Source organism: Sinocyclocheilus rhinocerous, unplaced genomic scaffold, assembly GCF_001515625.1.
Source record: "Sinocyclocheilus rhinocerous isolate Xijiao unplaced genomic scaffold, SAMN03320098_v1.1 scaffold2207, whole genome shotgun sequence".
Classification (NCBI taxonomy): Eukaryota; Metazoa; Chordata; class Actinopteri; order Cypriniformes; family Cyprinidae; genus Sinocyclocheilus; species Sinocyclocheilus rhinocerous.
In genome coordinates this window covers 493,118-513,320 of record NW_015625575.1, presented here as the reverse complement: position 1 = coordinate 513,320, position 20,203 = coordinate 493,118, and the positions used below count along the sequence as shown (strand labels likewise).

The window sequence follows — 20,203 nt, the reverse complement described above, 5'->3', positions numbered from 1 at the left end:
ATTAAGGGAACTCCAACAAAAAAATATGTTCTAAGAACGTTTTCTAATATTCAAAATTATATTTCTGAATGTCGTCTGAAATGTCTAGTTTTTTAAATATTTTAAAAGTTTTGTTTTTATTGGTTATGCTAATGTTAAAAGAACATTTCATCATTTTGCAAACATTCGAGAACGTTACTTTTGAATGTTCTCTATACATTCTTAGACAAACGTCCAACTAAAACATTCAAAACAAACAAAAAAAAACATTCCATGAACAATGTATAGGCTAAATGTTTTTGTGTTAACGTATTGAGAAGATTATTAAAAACCAGACAACTTTATATGAACATTTGTTCATAATGTTCATACCATTCTGTTCTCTCCAAAGGTCTGTTCCCTGTTATAGCTGGCCTGGGATGTTAATATTTAATCAGTTTTGTGTGTGTGTGTGTGTGTGTGTGTTTATTCCTACAGCAACACAAATACTCAGAACATTTAAAATTAAAAGTTAGTCCTTAGGATTATTCAGCTGTTACTGAAAGAGCTCCTATTCATTAATTATTGCCATGAGAAGATGAGGTGGACCATAAAAAGACATAATAGTTTGCAAATCAGTTATGCAACTCAATACCATGTGTGTGTTTTAGCAGTGTGACATAAGAAGGGTGTTGTAAATGTTTATTACAGATCATATTTTAAAATCATATATCATATGATTTTTACAGATCATATTAAGTAGCCTAACTAATCTTCCTCTTCAGCTCGAGAAATAGTTTTGTTTTCACCTGAAAAACACTACATCCTTGTTTTAAAGCAGGTACTGAGCCTATTTCCACATATTCTTCCTTTAAATGCTTCTTTAGTTCCTCAACTTACTGAATGAAAACTGCTTTCCATGTGTCAACTGAAAGTCTCTTTGCCTTTTCAAGTTTTATCGAAAGATGTTTGGAAATGAATCACACTGACAGCACATGAAGAGATAACTCTTGTTTACACAGTAAACACAGTAAAAACAGCATGCTGTTTTCCCCAGCAAATAATGTAGAGTAAGCAAGATGTGACTGCACAATACTGATGATTTGCAAATATGTCAATCACAGAAATTTAGGTCAGGGAAGACATCACCATTGTAGATTGAAGACGGCATGAGGAACAGCATCCACAACATGAAACTCTCCAGATATCCACCTTCTGATTTGAATATAAATGACATCTTTATAGTGAAGAGGAAGCACAAACTCTTCCTGTGGTGAGTCACGTGTGTGATTTATTCAAAATATATCTTATTAAATATTGTTAATATCCCCAATGTGCACTTTCATAACTACTTTAGTTTTAAAATTACTTCAGTAATGTATTATATTACTCTATTATGTAAACCAATATATTACTCTTCAAAAAATGTAGCCTGTATACATTTGTATATTGTATACTGTATACAACCTGAGAGTCAGTTTCAGTCAATGTCGTCATTGCTCTTACAGCCTGTGAGAAGAAGAAGAAGAAGAAAGAAGAAGTTTCTAATGAATTATGACAGCAGGTCAATATTTTATTTCCCTCTTCAGGTAAAGTCTTCAAGTCTCTGCTGACGTCACGCGCAGGGATAGGCTGCGTCACGTGGTACAACTTTCCAAACCTGTGTGTGTTTCCCGAAAAAAATGTAGAGGAACAAAAACCACTTTGATGGTGGAAAAGGTAAGACGAAACCATCCTTAAAGTGTATTATTTAATCTTTACGTATAATACCCTTATATATTAAAACTAAGCCGCATTTCGAAAGATGTGATCGTTGTTGTTTTATTATAAACACATCTGTCTGTCAGTGCTGTTGTTGTCATGTCGTTTAGTTCCAGTTTGCTAACCGTTCTTTTGCTTTATATTTGACATATGTCTTAAATAAAGCAGAGCTCTTAGTTTTGAGAGTAGATCTACGCACTATTGAGGATAAATAACCATCATTTAAACTTCGCTGACCTGTTGATCCCGCAGTGTTTTTCTTAAGCGCGCTTTGTTTCGGTTTAGCATGAAATGTTTGAATAGATTCATTGTAGAATTTTAAATGGCGCGAACATGTTGTATTATTCATTACTGGTAATTAGTTACATTGTTGAATTACTGCCAGCAATCCACAAAAAACGACTAGCTTGTACTATGGTATTTATGTATCACATATGGTCAAAAAGCATAGCATTACTTTTGGTACCTTTTAGTACTTTGTTTAGTGTCATATGATGTAGATACAGGTATTTTTGGCTCTTCGTGAATGTGTTGATTGCTTTTATTAATATATAACATTCTTCTTATTATTGTCTGTCTTTCAGGCCTTTGGATTCACATACATCAAATGAAGTTTTACACACTGAACTCAAGGCCAATGTAAGTCTTGCACAGTGTCTGCGTGTGAAAGGTATTCTATAAAAATGTCTTGTTTTTTTCTCATTCGTAATACTTTTCTCTTGTTGTTTCATTAGGTTAACTATGCGTAAGGAAGAATGTAACATGGAGATTGTTGTTTTCTTTATTTTATGCTGTTGACGCAGTGTTAGTAGTCTGTGATTACCCAATCAGACGTCTAGTTCTTGAACAGGCATGTTCATTTCTGTCTCTGTGGTTGTCTTGATTCTGTCTGTGTCGTAAATTATTCAGTCGTATCTCCTGTGGGTTTAGAGTTAACGCTCTTGCAAGTGGATGATGGGTTACTGTTTCAGTCGCTGCTATGTTCAAGTTACAAAGTTGGACCGCCTGACCTGGGGAGCACCTGTGTCCGAGAACATATATTGTACATAGATCAATATAAATATTTATCTCACATGTCTTTGGAATACTTGGTCAATTGTAGCATTACATAGTCAAATATTTTTGCATAATTATGCTAAAGTGTATAATTGTCCCACATAGCAGTTCTAGTTTCTGTCATTAACTGATGACCCAAAAAAGCAAAAAACATATTTAATAACAAACAGTGTTTGATTGGATGCACTTCCTTTGACGTCAACAACAAAGGTTATGGGAATTAGGAGTTCCTCCTATTTAAAAGTTAATAAAGCTACTTATTTGTTATATTTGCAAAACTAAAATGAAACGCAGATGCTTGACCAACTGTAGAGTAGGCTTGACTCGATCCAAATCTTAAATTTAAGGAGAAAGTGCAATGCTCACTCTACAAGCTAAGCTTAATTATAGTCATTTGCATTGTTCACAACAGACCTTTGACCAATTTTTGGGTCACAAACCACCAGTTGAGAACCACTACTCTACAAGAACTAAAACCAGTTTCCTAGATCTTTTCCTAAACCTTTTTACTTCATGTTCCTTTAAGGATAATTGCATATTCTGGAGGAGATGCCATTCGTCATTGTCTATAATAGCGGTTCTCGACTGGTTTTGCTTCAGGGCCCAGATTTCACATTGCATCAACTAATGACCCAAAATGAACCATAATTGATGGAGAAGTAAGCAAAAATGTATTCACTATCAAACAGTGTTTGCACTTCCATTAACATCAACAACAAAGGTATCGGGAATCAGGAACCTACTTCTATTTAAAAGTTGTTAAGACTACTTATTTGTTTTAACTTTGCAAAATAGACGAAAATAAAAGACATGCGCAACCAAGAGTAGAAGAAGTTTTAGAATTCTCACATTTTAGAATAAAACTGTGACTCTCACTCTCTACAAACTAGTCATTTGCAATGTTCAAAACAGACTTCTGATTCCCGGTTCCTACCGCGACCCGTACGGCGGATCCGGAGGCAGTTATAACTCACGTAAAGAGCGTGAAGCAATGCTGTTGGGCAACCCTGTGGAGTCCGTTGACGGCCGTACGGTGCACACTGCTTTGACATACGGCGAAAAAGTCGAGGAATACAACCAGCGCTACGCCTACATGAAGTCTTGGGCTGGACTTTTACGTATTCTTGGTTGCGTCGAGCTGCTTCTTGGAGCAGCGATTTTTGCATGCGTTTGTGCTTACATTCATAAAGACAATGAGTGGTATAACATGTTTGGATACTCGCAGCCTGGTGGGGCTTACGGAGGAGGTTACGGAAGTTACGGAGGTTATGGAGGCGGTTATGGCAACGCCAACTACACCGGACCAAAGACGCCGTTCATCCTTGTGGTGGCGGGATTGGCGTGGATAGTGACTGTTATCATGCTTGTCTTGGGAATGACCATGTACTATCGAACTATCCTTCTGGACTCAAATTGGTGGCCTTTAACGGAGTTCTTCATAAACCTGGCTCTTGCGCTCTTGTTTTTGGCGGCTGGTTGCGTGTACGTAAATGACACTATTCGAGGTGGACTCTGCTACTATCAGTACTTCAATAATGGCATCAATGGCGCTTTCTGTCGCACTGAGGCTGGGCAGACGGCCGCTATAATTTTCCTGTTCTTCACCATGATCGTGTACTTGGTCGGAGCCATAGTGTGTCTAAAACTGTGGCGGCACGAAGCGGCTCGACGACTACGAGAACGTAATGGGCAGGAGGTGAGATTTTTATATTTTGGTTTCTATTTCTGTTGCATATTATATTCTAAAACAGTGTCATTTTAGTATCAAGATGCTATTCTAGTTTTTTTATTCTTATTTTGAATGTTCTTATTGTGTTTTATTTTTTATTTTCATTTTCCTTAAAGTTTTAGTAAGTTTTCTTTGTGTTCTTGTCATTTTTATTAGTTTTATTTTATACGTCTGTATAGTTTTTACATTCAATTTTAAGATTTAATTTTGTACATCAAGTTAAACTAAATGAAAATGTGAAACTTTGCTTTGGCAACTAGCTGAAATAAAAAAAAAGTGTTTTATTTTATTATGAAAATAAATTATATTTTATTTTGCTTCAGTTAAAAGTTTATTCTACTTCAAGTAACATTTTTTTTATGTTTTAGATTTAGTTAACTATAATAATATTGTAAATAAAAACTAAACAAAACAAAATATTTTTCAGATGGGCTGTAATTTTGTGACATTGTACACCATTTTTGCTTGTGTGAACAGAAAATTGCTGTAGTATTATGTCGTACCTAGTTAATCATGATGTATCATTGCCAGTATCTTCATATCTTCATTTGGTATAATTAAATATAGTTGCAAAAATGAATACAACAATAATTGAATCAACTCCGCTTCTGCTTTATAGATGCAGCCAAGAGATTCTCCTTCTGCTGTGCATTTGGCAAGTATTTTGGCTCTGTCTGTTCTCATGTTTACCCATGGTGCATTGCCATCTGCTAAAAAATTTGGATGTATAGCATTTCTAGTTGAAATTAATAATTCTGGTTATGTAATATAAGTGTTTGTTGCCCAGATTAACAAGCAGACATTTCCATTGCATATTTCTCTACTAGTTTAATGTTTTGCATATAGCCTTTAAGGGCATACTGGAAACCAATTTGGCGACTAATATAACAAAATATAATTCATACATTTCAATGCATCTTAATCCAGAGTTATTCCTGAGGTAATTTACTTCATTCATTTGCCTTCATCCATGTTCGACAGCCAAACAAAGATGAGTTTACCTGTTCAGTGATGTTTAATATCCTATCAACAACCTTTGTAGTCCCATTTAGCCGCTTATTAGCCTTTTTCAAGACAAGTAAAACGGCTATTACTGATGTAACCACAGACATAATTTCAGAGATTTAATCAAAAACCCATTGACTTCAGGACGATGGAACCAGAAGTGCTAAAATGCAACTTGTTTCTGGGTTTTGGCCCACAAAAATACACCATTCCTCCAGCACTCTATTAATAATCAAAACTAAGGTGGGCGGGGCTTAGCGAAGGGTCAGTATGTGATATAGTCAGAGAATATTGCTAGTAATTTTGTATCCTTCTCTTCACTCTAATAGGTTGTTGATGGTTCAAGGGAGCCGATGGCAGTCTCCGCGCCGGTACAGCACACACACACTGCCGCCCCTGCCGTCGCCAAGCCCAAAGTTGTGAAAGGGCATATTCCAGCTGGACACGCTCCTAAACCTGTGATCATGCCGGACTACATCGCGTAAGTATTTGCTTCACAATCTAAAAAAAGATAACTCATTTCCGTGACCATGAGATGCTTTTGCTCTCTGATTAAGCTCACCCCTGTGTTTTGTCTTTCCCTGCAGTAAATATCCAGCTATCCGAACAGACGAGCAGCGGGATCAGTATAAAGCCGTGTTTAATGACCAGTATTCTGAGTATAAAGAGCTGCATGTAGAAGTTCAAGCGATTCTGAAGAAGTTTGATGAAATGGATGTGATGATGCAGAATTTACCGCAAAATCCCACCAGCCATATGGTCAGTCGAAATTTGCTATTACTGTACACTTTAGTCTGTCCTTTGTGACTTGTAAAAGAATTTCATCAAGCACAAATCCATGTCGCTGTATGTGTTTTGGAAAAACTAATTTTTAATCCTAGTCTTTGCAGTATGTTTCCTAAATGTTCCTTGTTGGACACTAGAAGAACGGATGTTTTGATGCCTCAGCTTGAGAACTTATGGGAATTTTCTATTTTTAAAGATACTGCAATTTATCAAATGTTTGAAAACAGTGTTAGCTTGATAAATGTCACAGGAATGACTTGAAGCAAAGGATTTGATCATATTTTGAATGTTATCAAAAAAATAACTTTTTTTGGTAACACTTTACAATAAGGTCACATTAGTTAACATGAACTAACAATAAAAAATACTTCTAAAGCATTTATTAATTTTAGTTAATGTTAATTTCAACATTTACTAATACATTGCTTCCTAAATCTAGTTAAATCTGGTCTGATAAACCTGGCATTGCATGTTGTGAATATTGTTGGCTTTTGCTTTTGTTCTTTTTTCGAAAGTCGCTTTGGATAAAAGTGTCTGTTAAATGCATAAATGTAAATAATGTATTTCAGAAGAATAATGCTAGTATAATTCTAAAAAAAAATCTGTTAAATGCATAAATGTAAATAATGTATTTCAGAAGAATAATTCTAGTATAATTCTAAAAAGAAATCTCTCATTTTTGATTGTAGGAGCGTGATCGCATCAACAAAATCCTGCAGGAATATCAGAGGAAGAAGATGGTGAGTTATTGGAATCCATTTGACTAGTAAACATACTGACCGTAAAACTGTATTGTGCATTATTTAATTAATGTTTTTATTTAATTTGATTATTATTATTATTTTACCTTCAAAGAAATAATTGACCTGATTTTTTTTTTTTTGAACATGCCATTCTGTCACTTGCAGCATCATACATAAGCTACATGTGAAAACAATGTGATTTTGTTCATCATACGTTTGTTTTAGGGGTTTAATGTTACAAAATATTCCACATTCACAATCATAAGGGTCACATCACTATTCTTACAGTTCAAATTAAACCATGCACAAGTGTACACGTGACAAGCTTAAATGTTGGCAATTTGATTATACATACATCTACAAAAAGTGTAGTACTCTCAGCTTAGTTTAACAGATATTACTATATTGAAATCCTTTTCCCAAGAAAATCAGCCTTGAGAATCAGTCTTGAGATTCTGTCTGGGCTTTACAGGCCAGTAGGTTTTGTCTGGCTGATTTATAACGTTGTGAAGCGTGAGTGGTGAAAGAAAGGAAGGAGGATGAGGAAGGGGGGAGGCTGATTTTCCCACAGGATTTGCCCCATTGTGTCTTTTCAAGAGGAGGAAATAACTGTAGTCACTCACCATCGGTGGCTCCTCTATAAAGACAGTTTGAGCCATATTTTGAGTGATAGCACAGGAGGTCGTCACACAGTCAAGACACACGGTTTTGTTTCTGTGATTTTCTAGAACCTCAGATGAGCTGCATTAAAGGATTAGTTCACCAAAAAATTAAAATAGGCTAAAAATGTGCTCACCCTCAGGCAACCAAAGATGTAGATGAGTTTGTTTCTTCATCAGATTTGGAGAAATGTAGCATTGCATCAGTGTCTCAGCAATGGATGCTCTGCAGTGAATGGGTGCCGTCAGAATGAGAGTCCAAACAGCTGATAAAAGCATCACAATAATCCACAAGTAATCCACACCACTCCAGTCCATCAGTTAATGCCTTGTGAAGCCAAAAGCTGTGTGATTGTAAGAAACAAATCCATCATTAAGACTTTTTAGCTTCAAACCATTGTTTCCAGCTAAAATACGAGTCCTCTATCCATAATACTGCTTTCTCCAAAGAAAAAGTTGTCTCATCTGAATCAGGATAGAAATCTGCACAAATCAAGCACCATGAGAGGACAACAGGGGATGGACTTTTTCAATGGACGAAGCGTTATTATGGATCATTAACTCGTATTTTGGCAACGACTTGAAGTTAAAAACATCTTAATGATGGATTTGTTTCTTATAAACACAGCTTTTCACTTCACAAGACGTTAACTGATGGACTGGAGTGGTGTGGATTATTGTGATGTTTTTATCAGCTGTTTGGACTCTCATTCTGACGGCACCCATTCACTGCAGAGCATCCATTGCTGAGACAGTGATGGAATGCTACATTTCTCCAAATCTGTTCAGATGAAGAAACAAACTCATCTACATCTTGGAGGCCTGAGGTTGAGTAAATTTTCATTTTTGGATGAACTATTCCTTTAAAGACTAGTTGCTCAGTTTGGTAAAACCAATTTTAATTACTGTGTATGCGGCCATTGAGAGGATATTTAGTTCTCCCGCTTCATGGTCTCATTTATGTCTATGATGGTGTTTTTGTCCCTAGGATCCTTCATTTTTGGAGAAGAAGGAAAGATGTGAATACTTGAAGAACAAACTCTCGCACATCAAGCAGAGGATTCACGAGTACGACAAAGTCATGGGCTGGAACGATGGTTACGGCTGAAACGGGCAGCACTAGATTCAAACCTGCTGTGATGGTCCTTCATTTTCACGCCAGGACATCGTATTACACTGAACATGTGACCACTGTATTTGCAGAGCCATGCTGGTCTGGATTTATATTACAAACAGTAATCCAATGAGGGATCGATAACTTGCATGCTCTTAATGTACACGCTGAGTCTTGAGCACTGACTGAAAATACTTTTTTATTTTATATTTCATAATGCTGACTAAAAGTGCATGAATGTTTAAAGAAATACTCTGTGTTGTCTGTGTATGTATGCAGAACTGCTGTTTTTTTTTTTTTTTACTGAAGTTTATTTTAATGATTGTATGCACGGTTCAATTCATTTTTCTGCTACTGTGTATTTGATCTGAACAACAGCCTTGTCCTTATATATTCAGTGTTGTATATGCATTTTGACAAGTTGATAGGTGATTTATATGCAAATAATGTAAAGAGTGAAAAGTCAAAGCATTTCAAGCTAATTTGTTGTAATTGAGAACATTTTTGAATAAAAAAAGTCCGGCCAGGAGGCACTTCAGACACAACAGAGCAACTATACAACCTCAAAAAAATTATACATATATTTATGGGTTAAGAAATGCAATGTTTTCTTCCATTTGATTGGTTAAATTCACTTCTCTTCTAAGCATCCCTATTGTTCCCTTACTGTCTAGACTACTGAATCAGACTAGTTTTAGCATACGCTTCCATTTCCCTCTATGGCTGATTGCAACATAAACATAAAAAGCTTACTTTCATTACCACTCTTTTAAAGAAAATATTTAATTCTCCATCTCTATCAATTCCATCAAACCTCCATTTCCACCACAAACCACAGCATCCGTTTGCAAAGTGCAATTATATTGGAATTAAAAAAAAATTATGCAAATATAACATTTGTGACATTTTAGCTACATGTTCTCACTATCCACAAACCACAGCATCCGTTTGCAAAGTGCAATTATATTGGAATAAAAAAAAAATTATGCAAATATAACATTTGTGACATTTTAGCTACATGTTCTCACTAAGCGGGGAACCATTTTGGATTTTAAGATCAAGTTTGTAGAGTAGATTTTTGCGTAAGCAAGTTTAAAATTAAAATAATGTCTTCACCATAGAAATCTCACCACACCTCTGCTAACCTGCGTGTTTCTTATCGCAGACTCACTCTTTTATCTGTAACGTGTCTGTATCTTGATACCAGACGGTCTCTCTTTATGGCTGTGTTTCAAAATCTACTATGCTGCCTATCTAGACAGCATTTTTAGGTAGGATACCGTATATAATAATAAGGCAGCATTATAAACGTAGAGTTATAAACTCATGGTATCAGTCTTGGGCACATGAAGCTGTCTAGTTAGGAAACTCGTTAGAATTTGAGACACTCTGTGTGTGTGTGTGTGTGTGTGTGTGTGTGTGTGTGTGGGCGGGGTCTAATCATCTATAGGGCAGGTTGTCTCACCTGTCCTGAACAGTGACACAGTGAACGTCAGTGCGCGAGAGCAACTCCGCAAACAGGTGAGACTGAAACTACAAAATATAGAATATTATGTAATTAAAATTATAGTAGCCTATATAACAGCGCTTTATATCTGCGTTAATTAGATATAAGATCATTGATGCCGACGATCACTGAGATTTAGGCTACTTCAGAAACAACTCAATCGCGTTTAGTTAGTGAAGAGTCTCAGAATCTGGCGCTCTCATAGTGTGTTTCTCTTAAATATTAAAATAGTACTTTTTTACACCGTGTGTTTTACCCACTAATTGTCAATTTTGTTTATTTTCCGCTCAGTCGTAATGACGATTGACGTTTAGTTGATAATAGTGAAAATAGATAAAGTTTTATTAGTTTTATACTTGGTGTATTTAAAAATATTCCTGTTTTTGTGTCTTTTCAGAATGTCTTCGAGGCCGCACGAGAGTCCTCCGCCCTATGATTATCATACAGAGAATGGATAGTAAGTGTTGAGTTTCACCTCAGTGTTTCTCTGGATTGTGTTACATGGGTTTAGTTTTTTTTTAAACCTCTTGTGCCTTTGTTTTTATAGTGAGGAATTGAACTGCACAGTCGGAATTAACTGTAAATATTAAATAAATAAAGGGCTATGGATGATTATTGGGAAGCTATGTTTGGTATCGGCCAATTTTTTTTCTTTTTTTCTCGGTTGATTAGGCTGCTATTGGATTTTACCTTTTTCTTTTATATTTACTTTTCCTGTGACAAGTTTCAAAAGTACTGGCAATGCACTGAAACTGATAGCTCATAATTGTATATCATGTATGTGTGTGTATATATATATATATATATATATCATATTTTTGTATATGTATGTTTTGCCTGTTTTTAAACGATATACCATTGACACTAGCACACGTTAAATGTGACCCTGAACCATAAAACCAGTCATAAGGGTCAATTTTTTAAAATTGAGATTTATACATCTGAAAGTTGAATAAATAAGCTTTCCATTGATGTATGGTTTGTTATGATACTACAATATTTGGTCGAGATACAACTATTTGAAAATCTGGAATCTGAGGGTGCAAAGAAATCTAAATACTGAGAAAATCGCCTTTAAAGTTGTCCAAATGAAGTTCTTAGCAATGCATATTAGATCTGTACTTAATATCCTAATGATTTTTGGCATAAAAGAAAAATCAATAATTTTGACCCATACAGTGTATTGTTGGCTATTGCTACAAATATACCCCAGCGACTTAAGACTGCTTTTGTGCTCCAGGGTCACATATGAAATGATACAATACTATATTGAATATAAAAAGTCTGATAGTGCTTTTGAAATCTGGTATTGTTTGAAATGGAAAAACAAAGGTCTAAAAAAATGAAAAGAGCCAAAGAAGAAGAAAAAAAATGATGATATTGATAAACTCATTGATATCTTGCATTAGTGTGAATATTTATGTAGTGTGAATGTTTCAAGTTAATATATATATATTATATATATAATAAGTTATATTGGTATAAGGCAAAATGTATTGTTGTGTCCTTAAAAGAATGTTTTATTTAATTGACCTCAACAATTTCTCTCCAAAAAAATAAACTAACAATGATACAGATATTCACTAATATCTTTCATCCCTACTTAAATCGTCTAAAAGATTTGAACTTTAGTGTGATTTGTTTTTTGTTTATATGTATATGTTTGCATATAGTCAGAATGTGTTGTGTCCCTAAAATCGGTTTTCCCCATTTTCTCTCCAGTAATGTTGCCCCGCAGCCTGCGTATTCGTACTATCCTGACGACGAGTTCCAGCATTTCTACCGCTGGACGTCTCCGCCGGGCATCATAAAGATCATGTGCGTCATGTCGGTCATCTTCTGCGTGGGCATCTTCGTGTGCGTGGCCTCGACTCTGGCCTGGGACACGGATGCAGGAGCGGCTGGATTCGGTGGTTACGGAGGTTCTTACGGAGGCTCATACGGTGGCTCATACGGTGGCTACGGGGGAACCGGCTACGGGGGAACCGGCTACGGAATGGGTGGATACGGAGGCTATGGTTACGGGATCCTCGGCTCTCAGAACGACCCCAGGCAGGGCAAGGGTTTCATGATCGCCATGGCCATCATCACCTTCATCGTCCTGCTCGTCATCTTCATCATGATCATCTCGCACCAGAAAGTGGCTCAGGGAAGGAAGTTCTACCTGGCCGTCATCATCGTCAGCGCCATCATGGCTTTCCTCATGTTAGTTGCCACCATAGTCTATCTGGTGACGGTTTACCCAATGGCCCAGTCGTCCGGATCGGTTCAGTTCAATCAGGTTTACGCCATGTGCGCCGCTTACCAGCAGCCTCAGATGACTGGTGGGTTCGTGAACCAGTATCTGTATCACTACTGCGTGGTGGATCCTCAGGAGGTGAGCACAGCGTTGTAAATCATGCCCGATTTAAGTCGTTGTGCACTAATAGTGAGCTTATTCTGTCTTCATCCAGGCAATCGCTCTTGTTTTGGGCTTCATTGTCACCGCGGCCCTCATCATCATCATGGTTTTTGCCATTAAAACCCGTCAAAGGATCAATAATCATGGGAAGGACAACATCCTGTGGCGCCGCGTGAAAGAAATGAATGATCAAAACTCGCCGCAGGATGTAGAGGATTGGGTGAGTATGATATTATTGTTCTTTGCATTGCTAGCTGAAGTACAGTCAAACCAAAATGTATTCAGACACCTTCAACATTTCTCACATTATCACAGTTTATTCGGGTCGCTGTGATTTTTGCCAAGTAAGATCAACATTACTGTCCAAAAATATAGACTTAACCCAATCCCTACCCCTAAACCTAACCCTACCCATAATTTATTCCTAAAATCAGTGGGACATGATAGCTGATTAACAAGGGTGTAGAAGCACCTAACCCAGATCGTAAGCCTAAAACTGACATTTCCTGAAAAACTATCCCTCAATTCTGATTGGAATGTTGTTCCAGGATAAACAAGGATGTTGATCCAGGAACATGTTGTACTTCACGTTCACCGTTTATTCGCTATAGTTTAGAAAATGGTTATAAAATATGACAAGAACTCGAGAGTTAAACTGTGTCCGAACAAATTCATCTTGATAATGTCAGATAACTTTGATAGAAAGGTATGTAACAAAACATGGTCAGGTCAAAGTGTCAAATCAGATTTTTAGTCCCAAATTTTTACTGGTAGTCCACTGTATGAAGAGTTTTTGGGTATAATGCGTCACAGTTTCTACTTGACTTGATTGCAGACGTTTGTATTTTGGCAAATCTGAGCACAGTTTGAGACACTGGTGAGATCTCTTGTGAAACTCTAGAGGAGACACATGTGAGGTTGATATACGGGGCTAGATTCTCAAGAGGAAAAACCTGAGGAAATATCAGGAATATTGTGATCTCCAGCCTTAGAAAAGTCATTGAAATTCTTACAATTAGTAATGAATGAATTATAAATAAATGGGTCAAAGACGAAAAAGCATAAAAACAATGTGTAATACTGCTTTAAATTGTTGTCGTTTTTCCCCCAAAAAATGTAAAATATTTTCTGTTTAATTTAATTGCAATTTTGTTTTTCGGAGTAAAAAATAAATATCATACGTTTTTCCCTGATTTATAGAAGAGACCCACTAAAATGTCATTCAGTGTAACAATCTTGTCAGGCATATTTACAACAAAAATCAATTGATGACATATTAAAAGACTAATTACTTTGACCCCAAATACTAATTAGTTGTTATTTTACATTTTTAAAATTTGCCTCTATCCTAGGTTTTGCCCATTTGTCAGTAAGAATTTTTTACTCATTTAAAACACAATAAAATTTAATATGCTCCTTTATTCTTTTATATATTTTAATGTGTAAGTCAGAATAAGCATGCTGTTTGAATGTTTACATAAATATTGTGTTACACTGAATGACAATGTAACATTATTTCAACCGAATTTTGACATTTTATTCTCCAAAAACTTATTTGAAATCTTAAAAGTAGACACTTTACTTGCATTCAGTGTGCTTTCTATGGACATAAAATCACTTTTGTCAATTTCTTTTGATGCAGACATCTTAATGTCTTTGACCCAAATACAAAATTAGTAAATAAAATAAAATATACAATTAAATTATTTAAAAAAATATTAATGTCATTAATTTCTGAGTATAAAATGAATATAAAATCTGGTAATGTCCATTTAATTGGCTAGAAATAGCTTTTCATGAGTATAAGCTCTTAAAAAAAAAAAAAAAAAAAAGTTTCAAAATCTTTGTTATCGGAAACGAATGCAGTGTAAAAACACTTTTTTTTTTAATTTATTTTGAAGTTGTAAATAAGACCAGTTGGAGCACATTTTACAAGAAAGCACTGTTTTAATCTTCTAAATTTCATGTTTAATTCAACGCGTTACTTGCCGTTTCTTTGTAATTATTTGTGACATTTCTGAGGGAATTTTTTTTTTTGTTTTTTTTTCAAACTAAATCCTACACGAATGTTTTTCAGTATGGAAGATTTGTGTGAATTTATAGGTCAAAAGATGCAGGAATGCTGAAAATCCGAGAAACTGAGGTCTCATTTGCTCTCCATTTAATGGTGCAGGAATGACAATTAAGATATTGGAGATTATTTGTGATTTTTAGTGGTCCCTCAACTACAAGCCTTTGTCCTAGAATTTAGTCGTATACTGTGACTTTAAAGGACTATAATTTGGTCTTTTCTACACAGAAGGTCTATTCTACTCAAGATGGAGCATATAGCTTAAATTCTACACCTGTGCTCATTTCTGTTGCCAAACAAAGAGTTATTTAACTTCCTCCAGCCTCCTCACAGCATGAACCCGTTTATCTCTCACAGGAATCGTCTGTCTGGTTTTGAATATAGGAGGCCTGTGTGGTTTTCTATAGCTTTTACCGTGCTGAAGGTGGAAAGACCTGTTTGTGTGTGTGTGTGTGTGTGTGTGTGATGGTGGTTGGGGGAGGGAAGCGCTTGTCGTTGGTTTCTGGGTGTGGTTTGTTGTGACAGTTTCACTCACATATATGTGCTAGACATGTTAATGGTCCTAAAGAGAGACTTTTCTTTATGCAAAAAGTCTGTTTTTAAGTCTATCTTTTTAGTTTTTTTTTTTATTTTGGGCCATTTTGGTAGATATTCAGTGGATGAATGTAAATAAATAGCTTTTTATGGCATACAGATGTATAATGTTTTAAATCTGATATTTTAAGATTTTAAGATGAATGTTGGATCTGAATAGAACATCAAGACATTTGGGTTTCTAAGCAGACATAGATGCTCGTGTGTTTATTTTGTTTAATGCTCAAGGCGAACTGGTTCAACCAGAAACTCAAACCTATGTGCAGCAAAAGGGATGTGTTTTTGGGACTGCGCTTCATGTTAAATCAGACTGTGATTCTAGAAAAGTAGCTAGAAAAGATGTGTGGAGAAGATTCTTCTATAGTATTTGTTGACTCCATCAGGATAGACGCTTTGAAACATGTTTGCTCCAATGAATTCACCTGAAGCACTGAAAACTGACAGCGCCGTTTGAGTGAATCTCACAAAAACTGTCCAGAAATGTAAACTTATGACACTTCGTGATTCTTAAGAAATCCTCCTGATGATATAAATAATGTATATATTTTTTTATTACTGTAATAAAGGGAACATAATGCAATTTGTAAAGTGCAGGTTTAATGTAACCTATTTTAAATAAATAAATAAATATTATGGACTGATTTTTAATTTATTTATTTTAACAGATTAAATTTTTTATTATTTATCTATATTTTGCATTTTATTTTCACATTAAAATAATGAGAATAACGAGAATTGTTCTGTCAATAATGTCCCAATGCAAACATATTTTAATGCTGTCTGTCTCAGGTGAATAATGTGAACGGAGCGCCTGAGCCGCTGCTGGCGGACTATCCCATCAAGTTTGGAGGGTCTAGAAATGATCTAGATGACAACAGCACAAACTATGACAAACCTCCCCACAGTGAGAGTCCTGTGTGAGTACAGCCATCGTGTGACTGAGAGTTTGGCTTTCAACACACTGCATCTGATTTTGATCTGTTTTTAAAAGTCTGATTTTAGGACTGATTGTTCATTCTGACGTTTTAAAAGTGTTGAAAGCAGATCTGTGTGTTCTGACAGTGTACTAAGTGTATCTATATACTGGAATTGTATTATTATTATTATTATAAAAATTACTACATATCTATTTTAATAAGAACTATTATTATTATTATTAAAAAACGTATTAATATTATTAAAAAATAGCATAACACTAGAAGAAATATGATTGATGTGTAAATTTGAATTTCAAAATATAATTAAATTTTTTTCAAATCTATCTACATTTATTTATTATTCTGTATTGAGGTACAACATTATTATTACTATTATTATTATTAACATTTGCATAAATACAGTACAAGACATGATTATGATGTGTTAATTTGAATTTAAAAATATACAAATTATTTTGAAAAATATAAAGTAAAACATTTGAAAAAATGTGTATATTTTTTAGTGTCAAACGATTAATCGCGATTAATCACATCCAAAATAAAGTATAAAGCCTCATCAGATGTTGCGTGAGATAAAGGACATTTTCTCATTCTTTCACTGCACTTCCTAGTTTCTGTGTTCCTCTCGGGTCTGAATCATTTCTGGAAATGCTGTGCATGCGTACTAAATCTCATGTAGTGCTTTTCAGAAGTAGCACAGATAGCAGAAACAAATGACGACACTGTGGAGGAATGAAAACAACGTCTCCTGTAATCTGTCCTGCGTTGTGGTTATGACTGAGCAAATTGCTGGTGTCTTTATGTGCATTTGAAGTTTGCATGATTGATTGGTCAAATTGATTGTTCAGGGAGATGGTGCGCGAGGTGCCTGTCCGTAGTTCAGTCCCGCTGAGCAGCGGATCGGAGATGAACAGCTCTGCAGGACGGCCCAAGAAACGGCGCGCTGGACGCCCGCGAACCGCCGACAGACGGGATCACGACACGGACTACGCCTCCTCTGGAGATGAGCTGGACGACGATGACTTCTCCAGGTGAGCTCACCGCTGAAATCCAGCTCTGAGTTCATAATGTTCACTGGCGTTCCAGATGAGATGGAAGTGCTTCTGTTTTCCAGTGAATTCCCTCCCATTATTAATAATGAAGAGAGAGATGATTACAAACGCCTGTTTGACAAAGACCATCAGGAGTACAAGGAGCTCCAGGCAGAAATGGACCAGATCAACAAGCGCCTGGCTGAAGTGGACCGGGAGCTCGATGATCTTCAGGAGGGCAGTCCTCAGTTCCTGGTATGAAAAGTCGTCAAGATTCGGCGATGACTCTCATTAATTCTCATTACTGAGAATTCATAAGTACTGGAATATTCTCATTATATCTCATTATAAAATTTTAATTTTTATTATTAATATTATAATTTTTTTAATTAGCATAGAGTGCAAGAAATAATGATTAATATTTAATAAAAATGTAAATTCTCATTACTGAGAACTAGTAAGTACTGAAAGACAATTTTATATTATTATTATTATTTAATTATTTATTTATTATTCGGCAACCGGAAATGAACATGTATACCTTCGAATTTGATCTTCATAGTAAATAAAATGTGTTACTTTTGATATGAAACAAAGTCTGCGCTTTAAAATTCTCGACTTCATAAAGAAAATCGAACAATAAATGCCGTTTTGGCGCGCTTTAATCTGCCTCAGTTCCACGGTTCCTGATCATCTCCTCTTTATTACTCTTTCCAACGCGAAATAAAAATGAATGAACATCACAAACTATTCTGAAAGAACAAGAGACACTTACCGAAAGGTATAGAATCGTAATGTAATCACTCAATCGGTGTTTCAACCGCGAGAAGACGTCAATAAAACAGCGTGTGTACATTTAACTTAACGTTACCTCAGCAAATTTAAAGGGATATTTTACCTAAAAATTTTAATTCTTTATTATTGTAGTTTTTTTTATTACAGCCACGTTTATATTTCAACAACAAATTGGAATCGAAACATATCATTAAAATGCTGATATAAAACTGCCTTGATTATTAAATAAAATTTGTTTTGGTTTAGTTTTTTTTCTTGACCAATGAACAAAATAATGTGTTTTTTGAACATTAAACCGCATAAACACATTTCATTACACCAAATACACAAAATAATGTTCTTTTTAGCAGCATCACATGACTTAATTAAATACAAGTCTTTTAGATTGAATTATAATTATCATTAATTCTTATTATTATTATTGCTAATACATGAATTTAATAATGATAACTTGTATAGCTTATTTAATATTACTTATTTAAATTATTAATGATTTGTTTTTTTCTCTCATTATGCTAATGTTAACGATTATAAAATATAAATGTCAATTCAAATAAATACAATTAAAAAAAAATTTCCCCATTTTTTTTCTTTTCGAGTTGAAATATGACTTGAGTTTTGTAAGATTTACCCAATGGTGCATGACTTGTTTGCCTTACAGTGGAACGTTCCTGTTGGTTACGCTGTATTATCTGTAAATAATTAACGTTAGCATGGGAAAACGTTTGAGTCACTGCGCTTGTTGCTGACTTCAGTCATTCTCTCGTAACAGGACGCCATGGACGAGTACAACGCGCTGAAAGACAAAAAGAGGGTAAGAATGAGCTGAATCCAAGATTTCTCACAGAAGCGGACAACAGTGGAGGATGTTATCTGATGTATTTCCCACTGTCTCTGCAGAGCGGCGAATACCAGGTGAAGAAGAAGCGCTGCAAGCACCTGAAGGCCAAACTAAGCCACATCAAAAGAATGGTCAGCGATTACGACCGGAGATCCTGAAGATCCTTTCCATCACATTAGAGTAGAGCTCTAATCAGATGTCCAGATGTGTGGGTCATTGCCATTCGTGAGCTGGGCTGTGTTGCTTTCTGGACATTTGATTGATAATGCATGTAAATATTCAAGGCATTCTGATTCGTATTGCACAGTGCAATATTTTCCCAGAATCCTTCATGAACCAGTTTTAAAATCAGGTTTAACTAATGGCAAAATCCTCATTTCTGTAGTTTTTTTTGGTTGCAAATCTCCATTTAGCTGTTACAGATTTAACATGAACTTGTTGGCGTTTCAGTACAGCGTGTTTGTTTTATAAAGTGTTTTTTTTTAAATAGTTATTCAGAGATTTCTTAGTGGTTAAAATACTGTGCCAAATAATTTTACCAGGTGGGTGGTTTAAACTCTTGATAACCAGTTATTTCTGTATAAATCAAGCTGTGATCAGTTACAGGTTACGGACAGCCTTTAATAGTTAGCCTTTTAAGCTGTATTTATGCCATTTTAAAAACTTTTTACTTGCTGGTGTGTAAATATGTAATTTAAATGTTTGATTTCTTTTCAATGTTTTTGACAACTATTAATAAAGTCATTTTTAATGGCATAATAAATGTCACCATACATTTATTAGTATAGGCTACTAAGTGTTTGTGGTTTCTGAAAGGATGTCAGTAAAATCCACAAAACGCTATTAAAACCAGTTTCTTTCATTTTAGCCATCAAAACAATGCCTGGGTGTCACAAAGTTCAAGTTTAGTGTTTCATTTAGTGATGCACCTAATTTCGGCAACCGGAAATGAACATGTATACCTTCGAATTTGATCTTCATAGTAAATAAAATGTGTTACTTTTGATATGAAACAAAGTCTGCGCTTTAAAATTCTCGACTTCATAAAGAAAATCGAACAATAAATGCCGTTTTGGCGCGCTTTAATGTGCCTCAGTTCCACGGTTCCTGATCATCTCCTCTTTATTACTCTTTCCAACGCGAAATAAAAATGAATGAACATCACAAACTATTCTGAAAGAACAAGAGACACTTACCGAAAGTTATAGAATCGT

The 20,203-nt window shown here is 35.3% G+C and overlaps 2 protein-coding genes and 1 long non-coding RNA gene across 3 annotated transcripts; all 3 read left to right on the top strand.

Annotated features, from left to right (window-relative positions):
* The first annotated feature begins 1,586 nt into the window (after positions 1–1,586).
* LOC107751704 (uncharacterized) lies at positions 1,587–2,871 on the top strand. The gene is made up of 3 exons (XR_001641288.1): positions 1,587–1,677; positions 2,304–2,358; positions 2,454–2,871. It is a non-coding gene; the product is annotated as an uncharacterized LOC107751704 (long non-coding RNA).
* A 573-nt stretch (positions 2,872–3,444) lies between these two features.
* On the top strand, positions 3,445–9,180 carry LOC107751920 (MARVEL domain-containing protein 2-like). The gene is made up of 7 exons (XM_016567697.1): positions 3,445–3,496; positions 3,666–4,471; positions 5,124–5,159; positions 5,839–5,990; positions 6,097–6,268; positions 6,985–7,035; positions 8,686–9,180. The coding sequence occupies exons 1-7, from the start codon at positions 3,445–3,447 to the stop codon at positions 8,803–8,805; spliced, it is 1,389 nt and encodes a 462-aa protein (XP_016423183.1). The 3' UTR covers positions 8,806–9,180.
* A 1,065-nt stretch (positions 9,181–10,245) lies between these two features.
* LOC107751696 (occludin-like) lies at positions 10,246–20,199 on the top strand. The gene is made up of 9 exons (XM_016567450.1): positions 10,246–10,332; positions 10,716–10,775; positions 12,041–12,695; positions 12,772–12,939; positions 16,174–16,301; positions 17,171–17,353; positions 17,437–17,608; positions 18,921–18,962; positions 19,049–20,199. The coding sequence occupies exons 2-9, from the start codon at positions 10,717–10,719 to the stop codon at positions 19,145–19,147; spliced, it is 1,506 nt and encodes a 501-aa protein (XP_016422936.1). The 5' UTR covers positions 10,246–10,332; position 10,716; the 3' UTR covers positions 19,148–20,199.
* Positions 20,200–20,203: the final 4 nt, after the last annotated feature.

What these genes read in the sequence shown, in the direction of transcription:
- LOC107751920 (XM_016567697.1), top strand. Translation starts at nt 3,445, where the DNA reads ATGTATTCACTATCAAACAGTGTTTGCACTTCCATTAACATCAACAAC. An exon ending in CATTAACATCAACAACAAAG is followed by an intron (nt 3,497 to 3,665) that starts GTATCGGGAATC and finishes TCTACAAACTAG; the next exon opens with TCATTTGCAATGTTCAAAAC. An exon ending in AATATCAGAGGAAGAAGATG is followed by an intron (nt 7,036 to 8,685) that starts GTGAGTTATTGG and finishes TTTTGTCCCTAG; the next exon opens with GATCCTTCATTTTTGGAGAA.
- LOC107751696 (XM_016567450.1), top strand. Translation starts at nt 10,717, where the DNA reads ATGTCTTCGAGGCCGCACGAGAGTCCTCCGCCCTATGATTATCATACA. An exon ending in CGCAGGATGTAGAGGATTGG is followed by an intron (nt 12,940 to 16,173) that starts GTGAGTATGATA and finishes TGTCTGTCTCAG; the next exon opens with GTGAATAATGTGAACGGAGC. An exon ending in CCCCACAGTGAGAGTCCTGT is followed by an intron (nt 16,302 to 17,170) that starts GTGAGTACAGCC and finishes TTGATTGTTCAG; the next exon opens with GGAGATGGTGCGCGAGGTGC.